At 40.7% G+C, this 25,758-nt stretch overlaps 1 protein-coding gene across 22 annotated transcripts in view; it reads left to right on the forward strand.

The window, feature by feature from the left end:
* Window positions 1-25,758, forward strand: part of PAK1 (p21 (RAC1) activated kinase 1) — a 133,850-nt gene that overhangs the window by 58,806 nt on the left and 49,286 nt on the right. For 4 of the 22 annotated variants that reach the window (XM_070274350.1, XM_023645654.2, XM_070274353.1 and 1 more), the window contains exon 2: window positions 16,897-17,107. In XM_070274350.1, the coding sequence (XP_070130451.1) occupies window positions 16,918-17,107 (190 nt within the window). In that variant the 5' untranslated portion in view covers window positions 16,897-16,917. Of the gene's footprint in view, window positions 1-236; window positions 2,292-10,967; window positions 11,051-16,896; window positions 24,475-25,758 lie in introns of those variants that run through there. The other 18 variants (XM_070274342.1, XM_070274345.1, XM_070274346.1 and 15 more) reach the window with 15 other exon arrangements.

Raw genomic sequence — 25,758 nt, forward strand, 5'->3', positions numbered from 1 at the left:
CGTTTTCCCTGGGGCATTAGAATTAGAACGTGACACCTTTGCTAAGGGGGTGAGTGCACCTCTTTCCCTGCAGCCTAATCTGATAGACTCTTAAGTTTGACCTGAATCGACCTGGGGTCCAGACCCAGCTGCAGAAACTAAGGCACAGAGGAGCTCTGGTTCTCTTGCTTGACTCGGGCTCACTCAGGACTCTCACAGGCCCTGGAAAGCTGGTCTCTGAGAAATTCCCTCCTGCTGGAGACTAGGTAGGGGAGAATAGCTGAGAGGGTGGGAAGGTAGTCTCCCCGCCCTCAGCGCTTCTTCACGGAAAGGAGAAGCGCCGCTTACTCCCGCCTCCTTCCCTCCCTTCTTCCCCCGCCCCTTCTGCTTCGCCAACCCCAAAGCAGCGCCTTCGCTGCGCCCTGCGAGGGCGGGAGCGGGCGGCACTGGGAGCTGGGGCGGCTGAGCTGCCGGGAGCCCGGCCCCAGCCGCGTAGAGCGGCACGGGGGAGCCAGGGCGTTGTGTGGCCGACCAGGCAGGAGAGGTGCGGCTGTGCGACAAAAACAGTGGCCAGAGATGCCGGGGCCAGCTCGCCCCACCAGGTAATGCCAGTCTGGCCTGAGGCGCGCCCAGCTGGGCGGTCCTGGAGAGGGGGGGTCTCCGTCGGCTTCCGGGGAGTGGTGACGTGGGGTCCGGTAGATTTAGGGTCTCTTGAGAGACCCAAATGAGAGAAGGGGCTGAGGGTGGAACCCTCAGATGAGCTCACCCGGGGCTGGGCCAGCGCTGGAATCAGAGGTCTGACTAGGGAAGGGTATGAAGGGGAAGCTGGTTTTGGGGAACTGCTCTGCCTCAGGAGCCGTGCTCCTTTGCAAGCACCCTTCTGCTTGGTGGCTAGGGTGATTCTTTCCTCTGCCTTGGCTTAGCGGCTGGCCTGCTGGGACTGTGGGGGCTTTTCTCTTGGATGCAGGGGAGGAGCATTATATTATAAGTGACCTTTTAAGAAGTGGAGTAAAACTGGGAGATAGGAGACCTGGGGGGCTGGTCCTGTTCAGGCAGCCTCTGTGGGCCTCAGTTTCCTTATCTGTGCAGTGAAGGGCTTGACATTCTGTTTGTGACTCTGGCTTTCCTAGGCTGTCAAACTGCGTTTTGGAAAAGTGAGCTGATTTAAAGCCCAAGAATGGGCTGCAGAGATGTCCCCCTCAATACTGTAGGAGATGGGTGAACTTAGGAAGCAGACCTTGGTATCCTGTGTTCCAGCCAGGCTTTTGGGTGGCATCTTGTAGGTCTGCTCAGGAACCAGTGACCTCATGGGCAAGGCAGAAGTTGAGAATGCTGATTATTTTAGTGTTGAGTGTAGGTACGTTGGGTGTAGGGAGGTGGGATTGGGAAGAAGCAGGTCAAGGTATGTTAATGTTTTTTCTCGGAACTGGTCAGTTCTTTGATACTTAAGTATAAAGCTGCTTTAAACTAGGCTGTCTTCTCTGGAGCTGCCCCCTCACTCTGCCAAGTTAATGACAGACCTTGGGGCTTTGTAATGTCTTAATCACTATAATTCTCTCCTTCCTGATTATCTGGGACCAAGAAACACATGTCAGGCCTGATACTAACCTATTTTGATTATTTTGGACCTCCTTCCTCCCCCTGGTTTTTCTATGACTCCACCTCCTTGTCTTCCTCTCCCCACTTTTCTTTCTATTTCTTACTCCTGATTATTTTTCCTGTCCTGCCCTCTACCCACCTTTTCTCCCACCCCCACTTTCTCCCTTCTTCCTGCTCTCCTCATGCTTCCCCTTTCTTATTTCTTCTTCTCCATAGCCAGTTTTTCCTTCCCTTTCTTGAGTCCTTCCCCTCTTAGTTGGGCTTTTTCTCTTTTCCTCTTAGAAATTATGTTTAAGCTTTCTCATTATAGTAGGTTGCTGGTTTGTTAGGGACGTTTGGTGTGGTGTCTGTGAGGTCCACACACTCTGTTTCCTAACTCTCTTACTTTCGGCTTTCACCTACAAATTCTCTCTTTTTCAAATGCCGGTCTCTCTTCTTACTGCCTCTGTGCCTTGCTTTGGGCCTGCCAATAAGCAATCATTCTTCCTGGATTTGTCCCCCACCTCCTTCCTGGAGGGGAGTGGACAGTGCGGCAGGCAGTAGGGAGTAAGCAAGGTGGGAAGTAAGGGGCTTGAAGACTAGAGTGTGAGGAGAGCATCAGTGTCTAGTAGGGCTGGGCAGAAGCTCAGACTCTGTTTAGTGAGATGAGTGCCTGGAAGAGGAACAAAGACTCTTTGGCAGCTCTGAGGCATTGCTGATCTGGAGGAAAAAAGGTAAACCTGTGAGCCTAGGGAAGAAAAGGGGGATAGCAGGGGTGCGTGGAGGGAGAGAAGGAGGAGACCTGGTGGAGAAAACAGTGGTCTTTTGAAGAAGAGGGTGGCTGGGGCGAGATAGGGGTTCTTTGCGGGTAGAGATGGGTGTAGTGGGAAAGACTATCGTCTGGGAAAGAGGACCATGTATGTTAATTCTCTTTCCCTCTGAAGGCTGGCTTTTTGGACTGATTTGTTTCTACTTGCAAACTTTTCTGGAGCAGTGTCCTCGAAGTAGGAGAGTGAGAGGGGAAGCAGAGATAAGAAGACAAAGCTGCTGTTTTCCTTGCACTCACTGTCTAGACCAGAATATGGAATGTGTAGATATACAAAGAGCTTTGAACGTGGTATCCAGCCATCATCAAACATTCTCTGAACCGTCCATTCTATTTTATTTATGGTGCCTGGTGCTAGGGGATACTGAAATGGAAATTGGACTCAGTTGCTGACTTCCAGTGTAGGTCAAGGAGTATGGGTATCTGTAACCTCGTGTGATAAGTATGTGTGATATAAGAGAAGCACCAGGGGCTGTGATAACACAGAGGGAACTTTTTTTTTGAGGAAGATTGGCCTTAAGCTAACATCTGCTGCCACTGTCCTCTTTTTTACTGAGGAAGACTGGCCCTGATCTAACATCTGTGCCCATCTTCCTCTATTTTTTATGTGGGACACCTGCCACAGCATGGCTTGATAAGCCATGCTAGGTCCACACCCAGGATCTGAACTGGCGAACCCTGGGCCACTGAAGCAGAGCATGCGAACTTAACCGGTATGCCACCGGGCCGGCCCCACACAGAGGGAACTTTTGATTTATCAAGTCAGCGGACCTAAATTCAGATCTTCTCTAAAAGTGATATCTGTTGTCTTATACCATGTTATTTTCTGGCCCTGGGTGTACATATAGTATACAAAAAGTTTTATGTTCTCTTTTCTTCCTACCTGTGGGGCTAGACTCTAGGTACTGCTGAGATGAAGAAAGAACAGTTCCACGTGGTAGGTCTCTGTGCCATGGACAAACAAATACTTATTATCTTGGAAGGGAACCGGACTTGGTCCCTGTTAACTTCTGCTGGCTCTAGGCTACAAAGGTGACTTGGTGCTGAGCTCCCTCCATGAGTCATTTGCTTTCTTCCTCTCCTTCCCCTCCTTCCCATCCCTCCATTTTCTTAAATTCAGTTTCTGGTGGGCTGTAGAGTTCAGAGACCACACAGAGCTAGGCTAGGCATTATACTTCCATTGGCCTCTATAAAATAGGTCATTAACACTTCATAGGGTTGGTGAAGATCAAATGAAATAATGAATGTGTGAAACTGCTTTGTAAACTGTAAAGTGCTGTACAGCTGTTACTTTGGTAATGCATTTTCAGCCATCAAAAATGCTCAGATGCCACAGCCTGAAAGAAATGCCTAGGTTTGCTCCCTGATTAGTTTAAAACTGAGCCTCAATCCTTAATAATAAAGGAAAAGGAGTGGGCTAATTGATCCCCAGGCTGAAAACTGAGGTCAAGAGGTGTAGTGATTTATGTAAGGTCAAACGAATAGAGGTGGCAAGTATAAAAGGTATTTTTAGTGACACCTTGTGATATAGCAAAAAAAAAAGGAAGGGGGAGGAATTTAAAAGCAGACTGACCTCAGTTCATATTCTCGTTCTACCACTTACTAGCTGGTTTTTAATCTTTCTAAGCTTCATATATAAAAGGGAAGATATTTATACCTCCCTTGAAGAGTTATAAAGCTTAAAAATAATTGTATTAAAAAAGAAAAAATATATGTAGGCATTTTATAGCTATACTTATTCTTATCCTGCAAAAATCAACTTTGGAGTAACTTTATTAAGAAAGTCTTCTTTTGAGGCCTGCCCCATGGCATAGTGGTTAAGTCTGGTGCGCTCCACTTCAGCAGCCCGGGTTGGTGGGTTCGGATCCCAGGTGTGGACCTACACCACTTATCAAGCCACATGGTGGCGGTGACCCACATACAAAATATAAGAAGATTGTCACAGATGTTAGCTCAGGATTAGTCTTCCTCAAGCGAAAAAAAGAGGAAGATTGGCAACAGATGTTAGCTCAGAGTGAATCTTCCTCACCAAAAAAAAAAAAAGTCTTCCCTGACTCCTAGGCTATTTAAAGGCCCCTCTTCTGGATTCACGCTGCACTCATGTGCTTTTTCTCACCACTCATAGTGGCACTTACCATTTTGTGCTATCACTGTGGTTTATGTATCTGCCTCTCCTGTTAGTATGTGAGCAGAGACAGGGTCTAGTAAATTTTGGTGTCTACTCTTGCTAAGCCCCATTTAGTTGCTAGGTATACATTGGTAAGCACAGCAGACTTAGTTTCTCCTCTGTGAAGCTTACTGTTTATTGAGGGAGATGTATAATAAGTAAGCAAATATAATTAAAATTCCATATGCTGTGGAAACCACGAGTTCCATTTGTTAATGTTAAGTTTAAGATACTTAAGAGAAATTCAGGCAGAGTTGTCTAACAGATGGTTATTAATCTGAAAGAGAGCTTTTGGGCTAGGGATAGAAACTTGGGTGTCATCAACATATAGATGATCTGTAAAGCCATGGGAATGGATGAGATCATCAAGGGGAGAGTGTTGTATATGAGGGATGGAGGTTCCTAGCCTTAGACATTTGGAAGATAGCTAGTGAAGGAAAAGTCTGCAAAGGAGCTAGGAGTAGACAGAAAGATAGAAGGAAAGCCAGGTGAATGTGCTTCCCCAGAAGCCAAGAAAGAAGAGCATTTGAAAGAGAAGGGAGGTCAGTTATCTTGAATGCTGCTGAGAGATTGAATAAGGTGAGGACAGAATAGTGACCATTTGATTTGGCAATGTGGAGATAATTAGTAATCTTGACAAGACTACTTTTGGTGAAATGCGGTGTTAGTTGGCATACAGAAGGGGGAGGAAGTGGAGATAGTATAAGTAGACACTTCTTCTGAGAAGCTTTGCTATAAAAGGGAACAAAGAAATAAATGGTATTTGGAGGAGGATGTGGGTGTTGAGGGAGGGGGATCTGTGTGTATCTTTGAATAGGAGATGCTATAGCAGCTCCTACTATATGCACCCAGTATTCTCAGGTCAGGCCCAACATTTAGAGATCATCTTGATTTTTCCTTTTGCTCACATCATACATCCAATCTCTAGGCCATTTGGCTCTACCTTTTAGAATATATCTATCTTTGTAATACTTCGTTCTACCTACTGCTATCCATTCAAGCCACCATCACTCCTCACGTAGATTAGTGAGAGTGGTCTATTTAAAACATAGATCGGGGCCAGCCCACTGGCATAGCGATTAAGTTCTCACGTTCTGCTCTGGTGGCCCGGGGTTCGCCGGTTCAGATCCCGGGTGCGGACGCGGCACCACTCAGCAAGCCATGCTGTGGTAGGCGTCCCACATGTAAAGTAGAGGAAGATGGGCACAGATGTTAGCTCAGGGCCAGTCTTCCTCCAAAAAAAAAAAACAACCCCAACATAGATCACTGCTCAAAACTCTTTATTCTCTTCTCACTCCTGCTACAAAATCCAAATTTATTATGGCCTGTAGAGTTCATAATCTAACCTCTGGCTATCGTCTCTAATCTCAGTTTCCTACCACATTTCTGCTTGTTCACTCAGCTTTTGTCTAGCTGGCATTTTTGCTATTCTTCATGCCCAAAACAGTCTCATATAGGACATTTGTACTTACTGCTCCCTCTGCTTAAAATGCTTCCAGATATTACTATGATTTGCTGTCTCATTTCATTCAGATCTTAAATGTCTCTTCCTCAGAGAAGCCTGAACTGATCACCTGATCTAATGTACTACCCCCCATACCCTACATATACTACTATTTAATTTTCATTATGGACTTGATGTTGTATGTTTATTTGCTTATTTCTTTGTCTGCTTCTCTTACTAGTCCATAAACTCCATGAACACAGGGACTTTGTCTTAGTCATCTAGATTAGTACTGGTACATTGTAGGTAGATGCTCAATAAATATTTATTGAATGACTGAATATATCAAACAGAGAGAGGGAGAGAGATTAATGTAGCTGAAAGAGGAGATGATTCTAGGTGAGAGGGAGTACAAGTGAAGGAGTAGAGGGAGAAGAAAGAATGGCTTTTGATGGGATACCTCCTTCATTGTAATTGGATGGTGCAGGTGTGGGGAGGCATGTAGATTTGGGGGTGGGAAGGTGGACTTCTGCATAGATTTCTGTTTTCTCATTGCAGATAAGCTCATTGGTTAAGGTGTAAGTGGGAAGCCCAACTGAATGCCCATTTGAGGCAAGGTAATCATAGGTAGTGAGGTAGTCATAATTTTCAAGTGAAAGCAGTTAACCAGGTAATGTTCTCTAGGACATTCAGTTGCTCTAGTGTAGAGACAGCTGGGAGACAGTTGAGTTCAACTGTCCTAAAGCTGGGATTTTGCTAACTGAATTTTGGAAAGGGAGAGAAGGCAAGGGGATTGATTTTTTTAAAAATCAGATTTGTTTAGATTGATCAGGTTTGTTTAAAGTATACAGGTACGGTGAAAGCCTATTATAAGCCGTCTTATTATCCTACAAATTTTACTGAGAGTCAGTTATCCATTGCCCACAGTTAATATCTTAAGTCTTAGTTCACTGGCCCCTACTCCAGCATTAACAGCATTAACCCCAGTATTAACAGGCTCCTACTGTAATGTGACTGTTGATACCGTTGTGAACTTTCAGCACATTGTAGTGTATTTATTTAGATACTAATTTCTAATTCCCCTTTCTTTTTTTATTGTGGCAAAATACACATAAAATTTACCATCTTAACCATTTTTAAGCATATAGTTCACTGGTATTAAATACGTTCACATTATTGTGCAACCATCACCACCATCCATCCTCATAACTCTTTTCGTCTTGTAAAACTGGAACTCTATACCTATTAAACAATAACTCCCCATTCTCCCCTGCCCCCAGCCCCTGGCAACCACCATTATATTTTTTGTCTCTGATTTTTGACTACTCTCAATCTGTGTTGTAGTATATTGCGGAATTTCCTTCTTTTTCTGAATAATATTCCATTGTATGTATATACCACATTTTGCTTATCCGTTCATCTGTTGATGGACACTTGGGTTGCTTCCACATTTTAGCTATTGGTGGTGAATAAAGATACTTTGAACATGAGTGTACAAATATCTCTTCTCTTAAGACCCTGCTTTCAATTCTTTTGGGTATGTATACCCAGAAGTGGAATTGCTGGATCACATGGCACTTCTGTTTTCAATTTTTTGAGGAACCTCTATACTGTTTTCCACAGAGCCTGTACCATCTTACGTTCCCATCAACAGTGCACAAGAGTTCCAATATCTCCACATCCTCACCAACACTTCTTGTTTTCTGTTTTTTTTTGATAGTAGCCATCCTAATGGGTGTGAGGTGGTATCTCATTGTAATTTTGATTTGCATCTCCCTGATGATTAGTGCTCTTGAGCATCTTTTCATTTGCTTATTGGCCATTTGTATATCTTCTTTGGAGATATGTCTATTTAAGTCCTTTGCCTATTTTTGAATTGAGTTGTCTGTGTTTTTATGGTGGAGTTTTCCATGGTTGATGGTTTTTGATGTTTGAGTGATTTTGATGGACTATGGTTAGGGAAAAAGAGAAGTGAAGGCAGGAGAGACCAATGGAAGTAGACTGAAGCTCAAAATGAAGTCTGGTAATTGTAGTGGACTTCTTGAGTAAGTGAGCTGCATGGATAGGAGGTTGTGTTTGGATTATATCTGATTCATTCCAGATGTTGGAATTGATGCACATTTTGATGAAAAGGTCCAGGGTGTGATCATGGGAGTATTAGCTAACTTGGACTGGAGGTCAGCAAATGAAGTGGCCAGAGTGTTGGAAGGTCTACCACTGTGGCTGTTGAAGTCACCTTGAATGATAACTGGAGGGGTACAGAAGAAGATTGATCTAGGAACTAAAGCCTTTGAGTGGGTTGACCAGGAAGTAGGTATTAGACACAAGGAAGTGTGATAATAGCCAGTGGAGGTTACTCAAAGGAATACAGGTTTTTGCAAGATAGTCATTGTTAAGCAGTCCATTTTCATGCTGTGGTGCTTAACACTTCCAAGAGAAAGCATGTGGTAGTGCGGGAAATCACAGGATATGTTCAGGCAGAGATTGACTAGAAGGTCATCCAACTAGGAGACAGCAGAATTCCAGCGTTTCTTGGGAGGTTGAACCAGATAGCCTTATTGGTTCCCTCTAGCTCTCAGATTTATGGGCCTCGGGTTTTAGTGATGATTTTCTCAGTTCAGGCCATCCATTGGGAGGTCTAGAGGTTTGAAGCGTAAGTTTGATTTCCCCTTCACTCTTGGGAATAGCTCAAGTGGGGCTGCAGGTCAGGAATTTCCCAAGATGGTAGGGAGAGGATTATATAAGACCTTTGGTACTGGTTTCTGCTCGTAACTCTAGTAACTATCTGCAGAGGTGGTAGGAGTGAGGAAGATGTGTAGGTGTGATTAGTAGGGGAAGGAGAGGGTGAAGGTACAGGGCCAGCCTAAGTGAACTTAAGTCTCTGGCTCCACATCTCTCTGCCTTTTCCATTTTGCTTTGTTGCCTCTTATGCCTCTCCAATTGCAGGAAGCTTCTCTGGCATAGCCTCTGTCCATTCTGTCTCAAATTATATTTAGTGTAGAAAGACTGTTTTAAGAGAATCAAAATAATCAGAGGGTAGTCGTGCCCTTCTCACTATTTCATTGAGTGATCTTAGGTAAATTGCATCCCCCTATGGGTTTCAGGTTCCCAACTATAAAATAAAGTTTTGGAACGGGACGATTTTTCAAGATCCTTTCGACTCCTGTTTTTTTTCCCTCTAAACCAGTCTGCCTTAGTCAGTGAACCTTTGCTAATTATCTAGTGTGTGCCAGGTCTGTGCTGGGTGGGACTCGGGGACATAGAGATTAATCAGACTCAGTTTTGTCCCTTGAGTTGTTCATGGTCTGGTGAGGTTGACATGATGAAATATGGAAACTGCTGCATAGAAGTATGTATACAATGCTGTTAAATTTGGGGGAAAGGTAAAAGTAGGGGGGCTTCTGTTAAGGTTCCATAGAAGAAGTGAGTCAAACTGGGTCTTGAAGAATGAGTAGGAGTTTGCTTGGCAGACAAGTTGGGACGTTTTAGGCAGAGAGAACAGCGTGGGCAAAGGCAGGGGCATGAAAGCATATTGAGTTGGAATTAACAAGTTTAGAGAAAGTAGAGATGAAGCTGGAAAGATGAGTAGAGGATGGAAACAAATATTTATTGGACATATATTTTGTGCCAGGCAGCATGCTAGGTGCTTTTTTATATGCTTTTTAAATCTTAGAACTCTATAGAGTAGTCTTATTTGTATTTTAAATAAGAGGAAACCAAGGATCAGAAATTAAACTAGCTTTCCTAACAGCCCAGAAACAGCCTCCAGTTGTCCTCTCTGCTACCTCAGTAGTTGCTTTCTTGTTGCTAGACCAGAGCAAGTGGCTGGAGGCTGCATAGCAGGAGTGTCTGTGACGTGTGAGAAGGACCTCTCTCAGCAAATTCAAGACTGCAGAGTTCCAGGCCCCTGCCAAAGAAAACCTCCTGGCACAATTTAATTAAAGATCAGATTCTCGTAACCAGGTGTCAAGGGCATGCGGTACTCTCCAGTCCTGGGTGGAGTGTTGGTCAGGCTGCTCTCAGCTGCTCTGAGTTGTTGGAACTAAGAAATGGGATTACTATATAGAATAGGTTTTATTTCTTCTTCTACCTTGCATTTTAAATAGTGACCTGAGGGGTTATTAGAGGTTGTCTAGTCCATTTCTTTGTCTCTAAAGTGAACAGTGAGATGTGTGGTAGTGGAAAGAGAGGTGGTTCTACATTCACACAGACTTCATTTCAGGTCTCTGCCTCTGCTGCCCAGTAGCTATGTGACCTTGGGTGACTGACAACATCTCTGAGATTGTGCTTCTTCTGAATTGCTCACTCTTTTATCCCCAGCACCTAGCACAGCCTGGCAAACGGTAGATGATATAAATACTTGCATTAATTGAATGAGAAAATTGATACCAACCAAATAGATTTCCAAGTTTTCCGGAAACTCCAAACTGTGAACCAATATTAGTGGTTATTAAAATATCAGCCCCAAATGATGGCAAAATCCTATTTGTAAAGATGGTTTGTCCAGGAGGTTCTCTGGGGAAGCTGTTTTTTTTTAAAGAGTTTTAGCAACTCTGTTAGGCAGTTTAGAGGACTCTCCTAATCTCCAAGTCCCTCTGTGTGAGCTCAAGGCAGCACAGAATCCTCAGTGCAGACGGATAGCAGCTGGTCCCCTCCTCCAGGCAGCACCTCTGTTCTCATTGTCATCTTTCTGCAGCCTTTTTAAATCAACAGTGTCATCTTTTAGTTTTAACATGAAACATTCATTGTGCAGATCTAGAGCTGCTTAGGAGAGACCATTTTCCGACTAGTGCTGTATGTGTTACAGGACATGAAAGGCCCTCTGGTGATCACTGTGTCCTACTTTTTCATCTTCACGTTGTATTCCATCACACTGGACTCTCACACTTATGTTATTCCTGTGGTTTGGGTTGCATTTGCCATCATTGTTTTCCATCGAAATCATTTATTTATTGTCTGTTTTTTTGGTCCAGGTACTATACCAATACCTGTGCCTATCCTAGACCAATTAAATCAGAGCTCAAGCATTGGTATTTTCCCACCAACTTTTTCTTAGGTAAGTTTTCAAATGTACAGCGAAGTTGAAAGAATTTTATAGTGAATACCTGTGTAACTACCATCTAGATTCTTCTATCATTGACATTTTCATATACTTGCTTTATCATATCCATTATATATTATATATTGACATGTATGTTATATCACATCCCTATGTTCATCCATTAATCTATCTTATTTTTTTAAGTGCATTTCAAAGTAAATTGCAGGTATTAGTACACTTCCCCCTAAGTACTTCAGCTGGTGTTTTAAAAAGCTCATAGTGGATTCTAATATTCTAGAGTTAAAAACCACTAATCTGACCTATTTATTCTTTAAGCCCCTCCTCTTTTTTCAAATATGTTTTCTCAATTTATCACTTTCTTTTAATCTTTTTTTTATCGAGTTCATGATAATTTACATCATTGCGAATTTCACTTGTACATTATTTCTTGTCTGTCACCATGTAAGTGCTCCCCCTGTGTTTACCCCCCAGCCTCCTTCCCTGGTAACTGCTGAACTGTTCTTTTGATCCATGTGCTTTTTTATCTTCCACATATGAGTGAAATCATATGGTGTTTGTCTTTCTCAGTCTCATTTATTTCGCTTAACATTATACCCTCCAGGTCCATTTATGTTGTTGCAAATAGGATGATTTTGTCTTTTTTTATGGCCGAGTAGTATTCCATTGTGTGTATATACACACCACATCTTCTTTATCCAATCATCGGTCGATGGGCACTTGGGTTGCTTCCATGTCTTGGTTATTGTGAATAGTGCTGCAATGAACGTAGGGGTACATAGGCCACTTTGGATTGTCGATTTCAAGTTGTTTGGGTAGATACCCAGTAGTGGGATAGCTGGGACATATGATATTTCTATTTTTAGTTTTTCAGGAGTCTCCATACTGCTTTCCATAGTGTGAGCTCCTACTCTTAATCCCACCTCTTTTATGAAGCCTCACTGGTCACCTCAATTCAATATAGTCTTTCCTTTCCATGTCTTCGACAGCACTATTCACAATTGGCCTGGCATTGTGATTGTGGTTTTCTAGGTCCTGTCTATCTTGCTTACTAGACTGTGAGAACCTTCAGAGTCGGGAGCATATCTTATTTATTTATTTATCTCTATATCTTTTTCTAGCATAGCACCTTACATGTTAGTAGCCAGTAAAAATTTATTGATTTGAATTGTACTTGAATGAAGAACCTGTAACTACAGCAAAAGGTGAACATAACTTTCACATAGCTGATTTGAAGACCAAGAGTTTATTTATCTTCTCTGGTGCTTAGCTCATAGCAGATGTTTAGTAAATATTAATCAAGTTCAGCCCAAACATGTTTGTATATTTTTATATTTGCCATTGGCTAGATTTGACTGACCTAAATGTAAATGAGAAGCAGCAGAATTCAGGTCAGAAAAGGTACGAAGGAGCTAGAATTACCTCAGGTATAGGTGGAAAATTCTTAGAGAATCTGAAGAGATGGGTTCTAAGCCCCACCTTTAAATTGCTTTGTGATCCTGGGTAATTTTCTTCTGCTTTTTGGACCTCAGTATTCCTACTGTTATATGAGGGGGTCAGATTAGATGACCTCTAAGGTTGATTCTGGCTTTGATGTTATGTGTATCTTAAAATCTTTGATTATCTTGGCTCTATTTTATACTAGTAGCTGTGGAATCCAGATGTGATAAGGTGGAAAGAGGTAGTTTTTGTTGAGCACACTCCTTCCCTTAATCACTGTCCAGTTTCATTCATTATGTAAAGTACCTTACACTTAGTGGCTACTTGAAAAGTGTTTTCTTTCCCTTCTTTCTACTCTAGCGTTGTATCTTTATGCTTTTTACAGCATGCTTTATGCTTTTTATAGCAAAAGAGATGCAAACCGCTTCCCTTTCTTGGTTGGGTCTCGACCAGTATTTGTTGTGCAACTGAGTAGTGGGAAACATCATATTGCAGCTCATCGGTGAAGGGACTTCTAGAAGGCCGTAGCTAGTAAATAGCAGAGCCAGAATTTAAACTCAGGTTTTCTAATTTTAACTCCAGTCATCTTTTCAGTATATCACCCTACCACTGGCTCTTTTGAAACCTCAGTGACCCTGCATTTATTATAGAGCCATTCAGTTGATTCATAATCAAGTATAATTAGTTGCTCATAAATTATTAGGCACCCTGAGCCTCTTGGAGCATTGGTAAAATGTGGTCAGTCTGTCTTCCTCTCTGTTACATCAGTTTGTTGTCTAGGACGGATAGAGAGGTACCATCTGAACTATCGTTCTAAATGTTGGCTTTGGGCCTAGCTTTATGTCACAGCACATCAGAAGGCATTGGTTTGTCATCATCCCAAATCTTTGGCCTGCGGAGACTGTTAGATTTAAGATGTCTTTAGTCTTCTTATTTAAGAGTTGAGTGTGTCTCTTCTTTCCCTCTCAGGATTGATGTTTTAGATTTGTTTTCCTGTAAACAAAGTTTAAGATAGTGTAGGTTTTAAAATGTGCTGAGTATAGATGGATAAAATTACCAGTGAGGGGATCTATGAAGTGTAGAGAGAGTAAAGACGTGGAGAAACCATAGAAAGGACTGGTTGGAGGGCTGCAGGGAAATTGGAAAGTAGTATAGAAACATTAAGTCCAAGTAAGTTCAGAGGGAAGGATCAAGAAGGCATAAAGTTGTGTCTGTGTGTGTAGTTGAAGGTACTGGCGGTGTTTAGCATTGAGAAAATAGATTTGGGAGGGTCTTGAAAGACGATTTAAAGTATCTAAAGTTCTGTCTGGGGAAGAGGCAATAGACTTTTCTGAATAGCCATAGGAGATAGGATTTAGGACCGAAAAATGGAAGTAGTTTTTGTTTGTTTATTCATTTATTTGTTCACTTGTTTTTTTATTTGTTCATTCATTCAACACATCGATTTTATTGATTACCTGTTCTGTGCCAGGCATGGTGTTGGGGATTGTGAAATAAGTAGAACTGAACTTTGTTCTTAAGGAGTTCATAGTCTAAGTCTGGTAGGGGAGGGGAGTGTACAGGGAGACAGATGTGCAAACAAGTATCGCAATGCCGTGTGGGATAGATAGAACTTAATGTAAGTGAGAACTCTAAATGAGGTGACCAAGGATAGAGTAGGCTGACTTTTGAGACTGTAGCTTTCCTGTCACTGGAGGTTTTCAAGCATAGGCTGAATAATCTGGGCTGGAATGTGGTACAGAGGATTTTAAACATTGTATTGTAACAACAGATTTTAAGTTTTAAGTAATTTGGAATCTTTTTAAAAGTGGAGATCTACTCCTGAGAATTCTCCAAGCATCGTGAAAGAACTAAGAAATGCCTGTGTTGGAAAGGTTGATGAAGCCTTTATGGCACAATCCTGGGTTGTAGTCCTGAAAGAGAGTTACGTTCAATGAAGCTGTTGGCTGAAGGACCTAAGAGGCGAGGAAGGGCCTGTTTAGGGTATCAGGTGGCTGCAGGGAGTATAATTTTGGAACTGGCAGTCCGGAGTGGGAAGGTAACACTTGAGAACTGAGCCAGTAGAAATTCTTTTTGGGGGAGCTGAGGGACTTGTGTTGGTGCTGGGAGGGAAAGCAAAGGCAAGTCTACAAAGGGAAACTGGAAGAAATGGACAAACTCACACCACCCAGAGAGTTGATCTAGATTAACAAGATAGTCCTTGCTTACTTGATTTCTTTTCTTCACAAAGAAAAGTAAGGAGCAGTTGGTTTGCCAGAGGTATGTCAGGATGAATTATACAGAGAGGTGAAGTTTGAATATTAGTCAGAGGAGGGAGAAATCATTGACAAGAAGCACTAAGGGGTCAAGAGGAAAGTAAGAGACTACTTGGCAAATTGCAGAGAACAGACATTTCTGAGGTGTAGTTTGAATGTAGGCTGTGTCCAGGAGTGGTGGCTTAGTTTGTAAGGCAGGCTGATGTTAGATTGTGAAGGGCCTTAGAGTTTCATCTGTACTAAACTCCTTAAAGGCAAGGTATATATCCCTGTGCAAAGTTTTGATTAATTAAAATATTTGATTGAATCCACTCTGAGTCAGCTACTATACTAGGTACTTTTGGATTGGAAAGGTGAGAAAATCGGGCCCAAACTTAGGGAAACATTCTACCTTCTGGTGAAGATAATTATAACATAGTGAAAATAAATGTGACGACCTTAAAGTAAACCCATTGCCTTGGGAGTCTAGAGGAGGGGGCACCTAACTTCTTGGAGGTGAGAACATTTCCAAAGGGCTTCATGGCATGTCTAGAAAGGACTGAGGGAAAAGATAGATGTAGGGGATCATTTAGTTCTGCATTTATTAGAAAATACTAAAAAGACTCCTATGCATTTTGTTCATAGCATTTAAGTAATTGATATCTAAAGCAGCGGTACTCAGGGGCCAGCCCAGTGGCATACTGGTTAAGTTCCCACGCTCCACTTCGGTGGCCTGGGGTTCATTGGTTCGGATCCTGGGCACAGACCTATGCACTGCTTATCAATCCATGTTGTGGCAGGTGTTTCACATATAAAGTAGAGGAAGATGGGCACGGATGTTAGCTCAGGGCTAATCTTCCTAAAAAAAAAATAAAATAAAAAATAAAGCAGTGGTATTCAAATCTGGCTGGCATTAGGATCATAATTTTTAAAATTACAGAATTTTGGCCTTAACCTAGCCATGCTAAATCAAAACTTATGAGGGTCAAACCAAGGCATCTATATTTCTAAAAAGCTTTTGATGATTATTATGCAGGTTTTTGTCTTTTTTAATCAGAAACTTTAGTCTCTAAAGCACTGTTGTGTTTGACTCCAAGGAGCTTACATTCTAAGTAGTCATGGTTAAAGATATAATTTCTATTGTAACATGGAAGAATAATGAGAAACTTTATTAACTCAAGATACATTCATGTCTATCCACTCTCAAGGACCCTTATTTAAAGTAATAATATCTATCTTCATTAAAATTATTGGTACCATGTGACAGGGATTTTTTTCTCTTTCTTTTAGATTTTATTCCTTCTGTTTCTTGGAAGCATTGGAGATAGCCAGTAAATTCAACACCATACAGGACAGGGTAGTTACTGCATTGATTATCATATATTTAGAACAAGGTCAAATTTTAGAGGAAGGAGATACTGGAGAGATGATGTAGGCCAGGGGTCAGCAAACTTTTCCTATAAAGGAGCAGATATTAAATATTTTAGGTTTATGGGCATACAGTTTCTATCGCAACTACTCAACTCTGCCATTGGAATGTGAAATAAGCCATAGACAGTATGTAAATGAATGGGTGTGGCCGTGTTCCAATAAAACTGTTTACAAAACTGTCAGCTTTACTGACCCTTGATCTAGTGATACAGTCTGTTCCAGATAGGGAATGTGAGTTACCTAAGGTTATAAAATTAGAGATTGTCAGAGAACTCACCATGGGGAATGCTCTTGGCAGTTTTATTTAATCTTCATGTGAACAAACAAATGGAACCCAATAAATGGAACCCAATGTGAATGAATAAATTCAGTCCAAATTAAGGAATTTCTCTAAAGCTAGTAAGTGGTGTTGAGATTTGTACTTAGTTTAGCTGGGCCAGATTTCTGTCTTTTAAACTACATCATGGTGGTTTTCTGTGCTCTCCAATGCCTTCTATAGGGAAATGCAGAGAAAAGTAAGAACTTTTTGAATTTTCGGCAGTGCTTGGCACAGACTAGGTATCACATCTTTGAGAATTGTTGACTGAATAAGATGGCAGTAATCATGGTACGCAGTGGAAGGACTTGAGCTGGGTGCTGGAGGAAGGGTTGTATATTTGGATTCTTTTAAATTTTTCAACATGTATTTCCTTTTGCTCAAAAACAGTAAAAGAGGTTTGTTCTTCTTTCTGATTTCAGTAGCTGCTGGTGGTGGTGACAATGTCAAATAACGGCTTAGACATTCAAGACAAACCTCCAGCCCCTCCGATGAGAAACACCAGCACTATGATTGGAGCCGGCAGCAAAGATGCTGGAACCCTAAACCACGGTTCCAAACCTCTGCCTCCAAACCCAGAGGAGAAGAAAAAGAAGGACCGATTTTACCGATCCATCTTAGCTGGAGATAAAAGTACAGTATTTCGTTTCTTTCTCATCATTTGTATACTTAAAAAAATGTGTTTTTTGTAACCTGGGTAAAAGATTTGTCCTTTCCTTGACTTAATTTTCCTTTAATACTTTTTTCCCCACCATTAAATACTTCGCTTGTCTTTCTTTCCTAAAGTGGCTGGAGTCAAATGGAAAATAGACCCATTTTATACTCTGTTAACCTTATCTGAGCCAAATTCTAAGAAAGTAATTATGCTCTTGCCAGATTATGGACAATCTGAAGTTATGTATTTAATTACTTTTTAAGTTTTTAAATTGTTTATGAACTCACAAAATATATAAGAAATAGGAAATGTCTTCATTTGGAAATGTGTTTTTTTCCAAACTAGTTTCATTTGGAATGTCTTCCTTCCAGATTCTTGTTTGCCTCTTTATTCATATGTCCCGATCTCACCCCCAGATTTGGGGATTAAATATTAGTAAGAAGGACAAGTAATAGCTGAGAAAAGGAAGCTGAGAAAGAGAAGCAGGGCTCAGCATGAGTTTGCTAAGAATAAGTCACACTAGGCAGGCTCATTTCCTTTTTATTGAGAAAACTTCTAGAAGAATAGTGAGGATTTTAACAGTGTATCTGATAAAGTCACTGAGATCCTCTGGACAAGAGAGTGAAATAGAGGTTTGGATATTATCACATGGATAGATGACTTCTGTTTGACCCCCTCCCCCCAAGTATTTATTTACATGGTTGTTGATATGAGGTAAAGTTCTTAGTCACGCTTGCGGGGCCTTGTTCTTGTGGCATGCTGAAGAAATTGGCTTCTGTTTGTACATAGTTATCATGAGCTTCTGATTTAGACCTGGTTCAAATCCTGGATCCATCACTTACCAGCTCTCTCACCTTAGGTATGTCAGTTAACTCCTCTGGATTTTAGTTCCCTATCTCTAGAAAAGGTTGGGATTTTCCTGTCTCTAAAATTGGGATATCTCACAAGATTGATGTGTGAAGATTACATGCAAAGTTCCTAATATGGTAGTCAAATGTTAGGTCCTTTTCCCTTTACTCCTTTGTTGAAGCTGGGAGATGTAGCTAGTAGACTACACGATAAAATCAGAATTGGGATTCTGAAACAGGAGACCAAATATATCAAGCACAGTGGTGAACTGCAGAAAATATCTTAAGTTGCGGAAATATATAGCTGTGTAACTATAGATCAGGGGAGATGGTAGATAATAGTATCTTTAACCAAATAGGGAACACAGGAAGAGAAACAAGTCAGGAGGATTGGAGGCTGCAGAGCAGGGAAGATGATGACTTTAAACACACTGCATTTGAGGTAAAAAGATAATTTTAGACACTGCATTTGAGATGTCTTGACAGAGAGATGTCTAATAGGCAGTGATCTTATATATAGGAAATGACCATTGAATAACTGAAATGAGAACCATTGAAACCTTTCATTGAGTACTTTGGGCTTGTATCTTTGTGTGTGTTTGCCCTTTCCTCTACTTCACCTGCAGTATGAGCTCTTTTGGGGTCTAGATAGAAGAGATATGGGTAAGTTGCTTAACTTGCGTTTTCTGGTTAATTCATTTATATAGTAGCTGTCAACTTCCTAGGTACAGGGGCTATGATCTTGATGGTGTTACCATGCCCTGGAACCTTCTCCCACATATGTAGCCACTTTGTTTATCCCTTAATTAAAGTGTGTGCTTATTTTTAATATAGTGCTTTATCAACTATTATTCTTGATCTCTATAAATAAGTAGGCCTTTAGCCCAAGTTTCTACATATAGTAAAGAGGACTTTTTTTTTTTTGAAAGATTTTATTTTTTCCTTTTTCTCCCCAAAGCCCCCTCGGTACATAGTTGTGTATTCTTCGTTGTGGGTTCTTCTAGTTGTGGCATGTGGGACGCTGCCTCAGCGTGGTCTGATGAGCAGTGCCATGTCCACGCCCAGGATTCGAACCGACGAAACACTGGGCCGCCTGCAGCGGAGCGCGCGAACTTAACCACTCGGCCACGGGGCCAGCCCCAGTAAAGAGGACTTTTAAAATTAAAAATTGAAAAGTTTGGAATTGTTCTTGCTGACACACTAGGAAGATAATAAGATTCCTGCCCAATAGGTATCATCAAAATTAAAAACTTGTGTGCTTCAAAGGACACCATCAAGAAAGTAAAAAGGTAAGCCACAGAATGGGAGAAAATGTTCCCAAATCTTGTATCTGATAAGGGACTTGTTTGAAAAATCTATAAAGAACTATTACAACTCAATAATAAAAAAAAGACAGCCCAATTTAAAAATGGGCAAAGGATCTGAATAGATCTCTCTCCAAAGAAGATATACAAATGGCGAATAAGCACATGAAAAGATGCTTAAAATCATCAGCCATCAGGGAATGCAAATCCGAACCACAGTGAGATACCACTTCACATGGTAGGATGGCTATAATAACCAAACAGATAATAACAAGTGTTGACAAGGATGTGGAGAAATTGGAACTCTTATACACGGCTCGTGGGAATGTAAAATGGTCCAGCCACTGTGGAAAAGTCTGGCAGTTTCTTAAAAGGTTAAATATAGAATTAACCCTATGATCCATAAATGAAAACATATGTCCATGCAAAAACTTGTATAGTCACGTGTCACTTAACGACAGGGATACTTTCTGAGAAATGCATCGTTAGGCAGTTTCATCATTGTGTGAACATCATAGTGTGTACTTACACAAACCTAGATGGTATAGCCTACTACACATCTAGGCTATATGGTACTAATCTTAAGGGACCATTGTCGTATATGTGGTTCATCGTTGACTGAAATGTTATGCAGCACATGACTGTACATGAATGTTTATAGCAGTATTATTCATAATAGCCAAAAAATGGAAAGAACCCAAATATCCATCAGCTGATGAATGGACAAATAAAATGTAGAATATCCATACAGAGAAATATTTGGTAACAAAAAGTCCTAATTCATGCTATGACATGGGTAAACCTTAAAAACATTGTGTTAGTGAAAGAAGCCAGTCACAAGGGACCACATATTGTATGATTTTATTTATATGAAATGTCCAGAATAGGCAAATCTGTACACAAAAAGTAGATGAGCCTGGGGCTGTGGGGTGAGGCAGATGGGATTAGGGTGTGATGGCTAAGTATGGGGTTTCTTTTTGGGGTGATGAAAATGTTCTAAAATTGATTTGAGAGATGGTTGCCCAGCTCTGTGAATATACTAAAATCCTCTGAATTGTGCTCTATATGGGTGAATTTTATGGTATGTGAATTGTATCTCAATAAAACTCTTTTAAAAGAAGAAGATTCCTATTAAAACAGCAGATGGAAGCATAACCTTCAGACATTGGGAACTGAAGGGATGATCTTATGTACTGAATGGGGAAGTGGGGGTCTGAGTATCTGAGTTGTAGTCTTGGTTCTCCCATTAATTGTCTGCCTGATTTGGGTCAATTACTTCTCTGTAGACTTCAGTGCCTTCATCTAAAAAATTAGAGTCAAACCAGTAGACATATACATTCTTGTAGCTTTGAAATCCTGTGATTACATAAATGAGATATTATAAAGATGAAGTTCAATCAGGTCGTATATGTAGGTGAAAAGAAACTAGGCCATTGTAAAGTACTGTGGTAAAGCTGTAGATGTTCTACTGGAAGTCCTTGCTGAGAGACCCTAGGCCAAATCTGGTCTGAAAATAAATCTCATAGCTCAAGATGAGAGCTGCATTTCTATAAATTCAAAGCATAGGGATAGAAAGCATAGAGTTATAAGAAGTTCTTATGAAATGATCTAGTAACCTCTTTCATCCTTTATAGATTTTCTATACATGCCCTGAGCACATAGGTTTCACCCCTTTCCTTTAGACCCTAGATGGCTATAATTAAAATGTACATCAAAATGAAATAAGTGAGGTTTTTTCCCTTTTATTAAGAGCCTTTTTCAGCTTGATGTTGTGCTTGTTGATATTATAGTTCAACCAGTAAGCCTTTGTTGACCTGCTGCTTTGTGCTTAATTTAGTTGTAGCTGGATACGCAGTGGTGTTGGCAGTCTTTGAAGTGGTATGCCCTTCCTAAAGTATTTGAGAATTTATACCAGCTCCATAGAGAAATGGTCCAGAACTGGACTTAGAGAACCTAGATTGAGTCCTACCTCTGACATTTATTAACTACGATTTTTTCCCTCTTACCTATTTATTTTAATTCTAATATCCTCATCTGTAAAGTGGGAATTGGTCATCTAATGGTTAAGATTCAGTGCTCTCACTACCGTGGCCTGGGTTCATTTCTGGGTCAGGGAACCACACTACTCACATGTCAGTTGTCATACTGTGGCAGCTGTGTGTTGCTGTGATGCTGAAAGCTATGCCACTATTATTTTAAATACCAGCAGGGTCACCCATGGTGGAAAGGTTTCAGCAGAGCTTCCTTCCAGACTAAGACAGACTAGGAAGAAGGACATGGCCTCCCACTTCTAAAAAATTGGCTATAAAAACCCTATGGATAGGAGCAGAGCATTGTCTGATATAGCACTGAAAGGTGAGAGGATGGTGTGAAAAGACTGGACAGGCTTCCACTCTGCTGTAGACTGGGTCACTAGCAGTTGGAATCCACTCAAGGGAGTTAACAACAACAACAAAGTGGGAATAATTATAATTCCTATCCATCCCATATCATTAGTAGGCTTTTGTTGTTTGACATGGTGGATGTAAAAGCATTTTCTAAACTGAAAAATACTATACAAAGTTTTTTTTTTTTAAAGGAAAGTTCATTTCTTGTTTTATGTGATACTCACAGCAACTCCTTTTCAGCTGGAGAGGCTGAGGCCTAGAGAAAAGTAAATTGTTCAAGGTTTCACGGCTGGAAAGTGGCAGAGATGCATGTGGAACTGTCCTCCTAAAGTATCTGTTACATCATAACATGCTATCTCTGTTAGTTGTTCTCAACCCACGTTACACATCTGACTCACTCGTAGTGCTTTTAAAAAATAGAGATGCCTAGATCCCACCCTGACTTTTGGAGCCGGAATTTCCAAAGGTGTAGTTTTGAGTCTCTTAAGATTTGGGAGATGAGAAAGAAGAGTTCTCTGTGGGCTGTAATTGTGGTTGAGATTTGAGCTGGCAATGGGTAGAATGTCTGTGGGTATTACCTAATGCTGACCTCCAGCATGGCTGCAGCGTGTGCCTGGGGGAATGCATAAATGATTGGAAGAAGCTGCAACTGAGAGCTTGTAATAGGTGGCGCTGAGTTGCAGAATTCCATGTGGGAAAGCCTGGTTCCTGTGGTTAGGATCTGGAGCCTTTGGTTTATTCTAAGAAGTCCTGAAGCATTTAGTTTGGAATCCTTTTCTGACTGCATTTCTACGACCACAGTGGAATTCTCCGAGCTTGGGAAGAGTTTAGCAAAGTTAATTTTAAAACTGGACTACGTCAGGTTTATCTCTCCAAGTTTGGAGTGTTTTACTGCCTTGAGCTCAGATTAGCTCAGCTGACCAAATGAGAGGTACTTCCTAAAAATAAATCTTTTAAAAAAATAAATAAGGCCAGTGATTTGTGCCGAAACTTGGAGGGCTGTACCGCAACATAGGATTCTGCAGTGTCAGCCTTATTTGCCATGCTATCAGAAGCCAAATAGACAAGGCCAAAGACAGGGTTAAAGTTAGGATGAGTGAGGTTGCAGGCTTCTTTTCCACTTTATTTCCTCCATCCTATGATCTCTAGTTACATGAAATCAGGAGGATTCTTTCTTCTTTCTCCTCAGCCACAGTTTTTCTGTCTTAATGAGCGGGGAGAGGAAACTTTACTCTGACACTTTCTTATGATAAACTCGTCTTTGTAAAGCTCTTTAGCTTACAAAGCACATACGTTTTCTTTACCTTAATTGATCCTCAAAATAATAATGAAAATAGTAGTAGTAATAAACAGTAATAACGCAATAGTAATAACCATAAAATAGTAACAACAATAATCCAGCTACTATTTATTTATTTATTTATTTATTTTGAGTAAGATTAGCCCTGAGTTAACTACTGCTAATCCTCCTCTTTTTGCTGAGGAAGGCTGGCCATGAGCTAACATCTGTGCCCATCTTCCTCTACTTTATACATGGGATGCCTACCACAGCATGGCATGCCAAGTGGTGCCATGTCTGCAACTGGGATCTGAACCGGCGAACCCCAGGCCGCCGAGAAATGGAACGTGTGAACTTAACCACTGTGCCACCAGGCCAGCCCCCCAGCTACTATTTATTGAATGCCTGTTGGTTACTACACATTATATTAGGAGCTTTGATGTTTGTGAAATATACCAGTCCTTTCAGGTAGATAAATATTTCATTTTGTAAACAGTAAACTGAGGTTCATAGTGATTAAGTAACTTACCCAAGGTCATCTTGTTAGGGAGTGGCTGAGCTGGGATTTGATCAGCTCTATCTGTGTGATTCCAAGGACCTTTCTGCTGTACAACACTGATACTCTTGGGCTCAGAGAGTCAGCGACTTGCCCAAGGTTACATGCTGCATAGTTGCAGTGCATGGAGTCTGAATTTGGACCATTGTCTCTTGACTTCTGGGCTGTGCTCTTTCATTCTTCTAAGTCCTCAGACACCATGTAGTGTTTGAAGGCTCCCATCCTAGAGATGTTGAGACTAATGCCTTTAGTAGAACTGATTTTGTTACTTCTTTTAAGTTATTTTAAAACAATTTGCGTTTAATGATATCCATTCTATCACGCACTGGCATACTCACTTAGTCTGCGATATGGGGAAGGTACAGTGAATGTGGAAGAACCTATGTTGGCACAGTGAATATAGAAGAACTTGAGGTTATCACCATTGCCCATTCCTGACTTTGTGATGTTTGGTAAGTTGCTCTACCTTTCTTAGTCTCAATTATCTTACCTGTAATATGGGTACATCATAATATTTATCTCATAGAGTTGCTGAAAGGATTATAAGACCAAAGATGCAAAAAAATGTTATACAAACTACAGCCTTGTTAAGATTTGGTAGTAGTTTTGGTGGCTGTTATTGCTTGTAGTCTTGGTTTTCTTTTGGAATCTGTGATTAACACTTGAGTTGTTATGAGATTTACAAAATAACAACTCTTAACAGAGTTCCTCCAAGATAGAATTAAAGAATGGTCCTGTGGTAAAATACCTTTCTCTTCCTATATATAGGCTATATTTCCTGTTGGTTTAGACAGGGCTAATGGAAAGACCAGATTAAATAATTTTGTGCACTGAAGAATAAGCAGACCCAAGGACAGGTTTCCCAAGAAGTTCTCAAGAGTTCTCTGTAATGTGAGAAGCAGGATTCTAAGCTCTGGATATGGACCTGGACCTCTGGAACAAATACTATGTTTGAAACTGAGGCCAAATAGGTAAGCCTCTTAAAACTACCAATCTGAGATACTCTTCATTTCTTTCTTACTCTGACTTTCTCCCTTTTCCTATTCCTTTCATTTTTTCCCCTCTTCCTTCTCTTCTTCTGTGTTCTCTTAATTCACTTATATAGTTGTTGTCAACAGGGATGGAAGCATTGATGTACATATGATATACTAGGAGTTAGGCTTGGCAAACAACATGTTCAAGATTTTCTGAGGAACAAACAATTTAAAATATTTAAAATAGGGATTTGGTTCCTGTTACAACGTGCCCACTTACTTGTTGTGTGACCTTGGACAACTCCCTGAACTTCTCTAGGCTTCAATTTCTTTCTCATCCATAAAATGAATAAATTGGACTAAATGCTCTTTAAAGTCATATGTAGCTCATGAACCAGGATTCTTGTAGGTTTTTCCACTGCATAGAAAAATGCACACTTCAGAAGTATACAACTCAATGAATTATCACATTGACCACACCTGTATGGCTGTTACCTTGACCAAAAATGCCTCCTGCATTTTCCCTTCTAGGCACCAACATCTCTCTCTTTCCCAAAGATCATCATAAATGAGTTTGCCTGTTTTTTGAGCTTGCCGTATGTAGAATCATACAGTCTATATTTTCTTTGCCTTCATTTGATTAACATTGTTTATAAGATTTATGTGTGTTTTTACATACAGCTGTAGTTCATTTTCATTGCTGTATAATATTCTCTGATAGGAATATTTTCCACTGTACTATTGATGAACATAAGGTTGATTTCAGTAATAGACTATTATGAGTAATGTTTTCTGACCATTCTTGTGCATGTCTTTATACATTTCTGTTCACACATTTCTGTTGGGTACATATGCGTAGTGAAATTGCTGGATCATGGAGATACTTATGCTAAACTTTGGTAGATAATACCAAAGGTTCAAAGTTCAAGCACACAGTTCAATTTATATTCCCACCAGCACTGCCTAAGAGTTGCACTTACTCCACCTTTTTGTCACCACTTAGTATTGTCGGTCTTTAATGAGGTTGAGCAACTTTTCATGTTAATTGGCCATTTGGGTATATTTTTTTGTGAAGTGCCCATTCAAGTCTTTTGCACATTAAAATTTTTTTCTTACTGATTTGCAGGAGTTCTTATCTAGACATGTCTTTTGTCAGTTGTATATGTTGCAAATGTCTTCTTTTATGCTCTTAATCGTGTCTTTGATAGATGCATGACATGGTATCTTCAATAGAATTTTAGTATAGTCAAATGTATTAATTATTTCCTTTCTATTCCTTTC

Source organism: Equus caballus, chromosome 7 (genome assembly GCF_041296265.1).
Source record: "Equus caballus isolate H_3958 breed thoroughbred chromosome 7, TB-T2T, whole genome shotgun sequence".
NCBI lineage: Eukaryota > Metazoa > Chordata > Mammalia > Perissodactyla > Equidae > Equus > Equus caballus.